This window comes from Loa loa (genome assembly GCF_000183805.2).
Source record: "Loa loa unplaced genomic scaffold supercont3.549, whole genome shotgun sequence".
In the NCBI taxonomy this organism is placed as follows: domain Eukaryota; kingdom Metazoa; phylum Nematoda; class Chromadorea; order Rhabditida; family Onchocercidae; genus Loa; species Loa loa.
The window spans coordinates 7598-12270 of NW_018108729.1; the positions used below are offsets into that span (position 1 = coordinate 7598).

The following is a 4673-nucleotide window of genomic DNA, read 5'->3' on the forward strand; positions in this document are numbered from 1 at the left end:
TAGATAGATAGATAGATAGATAGATAGATAGATAGATAGATAGATAGATAGATAGATAGATAGATAGATAGATAGATAGATAGATAGATAGATAGGTATTGATAGATATTGATAGATAGATAGATGAATGGATGGATAGATAGATGAATTTTTCAGTTAGTTTAAGATAAGAATGATAGAAGAAAAGGAAAGGAAAAAAGTTTGTTTAAAATTCTCACACAACAAATGTTGGTTAGTTTATAAACAAGCAGTATAAGCAATTCTTAAACATTCACAATTTTTGTTAACAAATATTTCTTCACTTTTATTCATTTCATTGGTTTAAAATTGATGAAGTAAGTAAGTATTTGGATGGGATGGGTTAAATTTGCACTTTTCTTTGGCATGAATGATGAATAAGAGATAGAGGAGATGAAGAAGGAAGAGGAGGAGGAGGAGGAGGAGGAGGAGGAGGAGGAAGAAGAAGGAGAGGAAGAGGAAGAAGAAGAAGAGGAAGAGGAAGGAGGGAGGAAGAAGAGAATTTTTATTTCTACATAAAAAAAGCAACAATTCAAATTACTTATAGAAAATATATGAACAAGGAATAGAGGAGAAGATGAAGGAAGAGGAGGAGGAAGAAGAGGAAAAAGAAGAGGAAGAGGAAGATGAAGGAGAGAGTTTCTATTTATGGATGAAAAAGTAACAATTCAAATTACTGATAAGAAATGAAAAATGATAAAAGTTATTGTGTTGTATTCATTAGTATGCTAAACTTGAGCAAATCTTATCAAATTTTTATTAGTGGATGTCATTAAATTCTTAACTTTTATTAAGTTCAAATTTTTATTGTTCATGGAACATCAGTTGACCATCAGTTAGTTGACCACTGATAGACCATTGAATGGTTCGTGAGCAGTGATTTAAAACTAACTTGAACCGTAACGAGGGCTATTGAAAAATTATGTTCCTTCTTTTTTAATTTTATAAATGATGTTGCTCAAGTATATCAAATACAAGTATATCGTATAAGTATATAGTATAAGTATATAGTATAAGTATATAAGTATATAGTATAAGTATATCGTATAAGCATATAGTATAAGTATATTAAGTTAATCAAAGTATATTTTCATATTAACGGAATGCATTTATTTTTTGAATCTTGTGATGTGTGTGTGTGTTGCAAGCAAAAAATAAAGCTAAAGTGGTCATTGGTCGCTACATATAAAAAAAAACCTAATTGACCTTTGGTCAAGAAAAGATTGATGGATATTAATTTTATTTTCTCTAAAATTTTATTTATTATTTTTTCATATAGGAAAAAAATAGCAATGGAAATGTTATGTTATACATATGTAATGAATATATTATTTCGCTATAAAAGAAAAGTTGCAAAATTATTTTTGTATATTTAGAAAAATAATTAATTGTCATTTAATATTTTTTCCAGAACTTTAAATTCCAAATTTTCTCTTCCTTGATTTCACCTTTTGAAATCGTAAAATGCTTAAAAAATAGCTAGGGATGTTTGTTCTTACTTATATTCAAGTTTAGAGCTTAAATTTCGTGTTAGATATCAAATGGAAAAAAAATGAGCAAAGGTTTTTCAAATTTAAATTTGAATAATTTGCACATGATATATTTTTTCATATTTGACATAAGTTTTATCACATTTTACCCATTACTTCGAAAGCTAATATGGGGAGAATGTAAGTTTTAATTTTTGATTTATTCAAAATAAATAATCATCATCCTTCCAACTTTTCTATTACTTCTAGATTGCAACGATTGATTAACTAATTAATCAATTAAATAATTGTATGATATGAGAACAAAATAACAAAACACTTATCAATTCAATGGTTAATAATTCTCAAATAACAATAACATCTAATTGCACTCTATACAACAAAATATTATATTAGCTTTATATCGTATATTTTTTCTAGTTTCTTTTCATAGTTCACTTGTAATGTATCGTAACTGATAGTATCAGTTAGTGATAGATGATAATTTGTAATTTATTTGCCAATTAAACATAATTTTGCCAGGGTTAAAGAGTGATATAAATACGAAATAACTGATAACACTTCATGCTTGATAATTTATAACCTATTTACCGATCAAATACAATATCTTCTTTTTGTGACAGATGATATAAATATGAATTATTGCATACCAGTTCCGTATATGTAAATAAAAAGCGCAATTGTACTGATGTAAAATGCTGGATATCCATGTATCATTTACTGTATACACCGGATTACATTCAAGTATATATCATTTATTGTTGTTAGCGTAAAAAAAAAGAAAAAGGTTATAAAATTAATTATTGTTACACATATATGGTTTAATGTATGCGAAGAAGCATGGAATAGTAATTGGATCATTGCTTGAATCATTTAAAATATAGAATTATCTGCGGAAAATGTAAACTTAGTAGTGGTATATTGAGTACTTATTCCAACGAAATCATTAAATCATAGATTGAAAAAAATGAAATTTTTGCACAGCAAAATATGAGGAAAAATATTGGAAAAAAAAAGAAAAAAAGCAAAAATCATGAATACAAAAGAATATTAAGACCCCGTACTTACAATTTTAACCAAAAAAAAAAAAGAAAAAAAAGAAAAAGAAAAAGAAAAAAGAAAGGCTTAAATTTAATGATTAAAAAACTTTTAGCTGATTTCAATAGTCAGAAAAAAAAAACGGTAATAACAAGAAACGATGGATACAAGAGAAAACCTAATAATTCTCATGTATGTTTATTATCATGAAATAACGTGATCGTCACGCAATATAAATCCAGATATCCTTACCGCGCAATATTATATAGGTAAGACCACATTATCATGTGATATTTAGAGTGGTATCACAATATTTAACGTTACGCTGAGATCAAAAAAAAGGAAAAAACAGCGAATGAAAAACAAAACATACTGGTAAAAGCTACATCTATAAAAATATGAATCAAGCAATGGATCACATCAAATGATCAACTAAATTCTCTTATAAATATGGAGAAAAAAAAAACCAAGAAAAATTACGATTAAATGACAGAGGAAAAGCGCAAGCCAAAAGAAGGAGATCCATTCCAACTTCGCAACGCTATGCTCTGAAAATGATTGTACAGATTAAAATCACAGAAAGATTTGCAGCTATACTTTACTTCTTTACTTGCATTATAGAAAAGACAGTTCTGCAAACATTTGTATAAAACTAAACGGAAAAAAAAAACCATCAAATTTTCTTAATGAATTCAAATCATAAAAAATTGAATTTTTGTAAATTTCTCGACAACTGTAACCCTCCCAACTATTTGCACTACATTGAGAAATACAATAGGAAAAATTAATTCAGAGGTGCGATAAAGAAAAATAAGATTAAATGTGAACTGCATGGCAAAAGTTTCTATATGTGATTTACACTGTTCCAACATTTTACGTATAAAAAGGATAAGCATATCAACGAACAGACGATAACTGATGGTGGCGTATCGATTGCACAAAGATAATTTTTTGGATGTTCAACCAGTAGTCAAAAAGAGACAAACTTTTCAAAAATGACAAATAACAGTTTTAAAATTAAAACGCAACCAAAAATGCCATAAAAACTTCGGAACATCACATACAAACAACAATAGAAACCAACAAATTACGCATGTGCTATTTTTTCGTGTATAAAAAAAAATCGATCTCTTGCATCCTTATTTTTCCCTCGTATTACCCTATTAGCATATTATTCCATATCTAAAAAGAAATTTCTTGCTTGAGTAGTTTAGAAATCAAAAATTCAAAGACAGGATCAAAAGATATCGTAAAAAAAAACTTTTCGGCTGTATTTAAGCATAAAGTAACAATACAGATGCAGAAGGCCAGAGAGATGCAAGGAATATTGTAGACCAACCGGTTCAAGACATTTCTTTAATACTGCTAATTTCTGTTTTAAGTACAATGAAGAGTAGTGCAAAATGAACAGAAAACAGCAAAAAGCTGAAATTAATAGGAATAATTTAACCGAAAGTTTCGGAATCCTTTAAATATTTGACTGAATTGACAAGGTGTACATTAGCGAAATCAATTATAATCTCAATAAGTGCTATTATACTACCTTGTAAAACGAATCTCTAAAACAGGATATTATGAGAACTTCCAGAAAAATCCTATACAGTACAATAAGTATCAGTCATTTGGCTTAACATCCATCAGTTATTCAAAATGTGACTCATCTTCCACTAAAAATGTGATTACGTAGTCACTGCTTAACACAATATTGATATTGATACACTCTTGCAGTCATAGTTCCCAATATCAACCATTGTATCATTGTGTTTCAACCACCGACGAAGAAGTGAGGCAAGCATCGCTTTACAGCGAAGAACTTTTAGCTAGTCAACGTAACAATCATATTAAAATGACATGAACAATTCAAAACCTTGCACAAATACATGAAAAAAGAAAAACAGCTGACATTGGGAAGAACGCGAAGGAATGAATAAACTGATTCTTAGCGGATCACGACTAAAAACAATTTCTGAACTCATTTATTCTACACAGATTGTTTTAAGCATTCCTCCACCAATTACTCGCGCTTACCCGTGTCTAAATGCTTGGGATCGTAAGCAAAGCATGATGCTACTCCAAAGACCTGGATGAGAAACGGATGACAAAGTGCTTTACACAGTTCCTGTAGCA

The 4673-nt window shown here is 28.8% G+C and overlaps 2 protein-coding genes across 2 annotated transcripts in view; both read right to left on the reverse strand.

Moving 5' to 3' along the window:
• Positions 1-308: 308 nt before the first annotated feature.
• LOAG_12799 (hypothetical protein) lies at positions 309-677 on the reverse strand (the record flags this gene model as incomplete). Its single annotated transcript, XM_003148311.1, has 1 exon — positions 309-677. A coding segment is annotated over one exon (369 nt), but the record flags the coding sequence as incomplete, so codon positions are not given.
• A 3856-nt stretch (positions 678-4533) lies between these two features.
• Positions 4534-4673, reverse strand: part of LOAG_05736 — a gene marked incomplete at its 5' end in the record, with an annotated part of 5942 nt that continues 5802 nt past the window's right edge. The window contains one exon of the mRNA XM_020446957.1: positions 4534-4626. Within this exon, the coding sequence (XP_020304741.1) occupies positions 4614-4626 (13 nt within the window). The 3' untranslated portion in view covers positions 4534-4613. The remainder of the gene's footprint in view (positions 4627-4673) is intronic.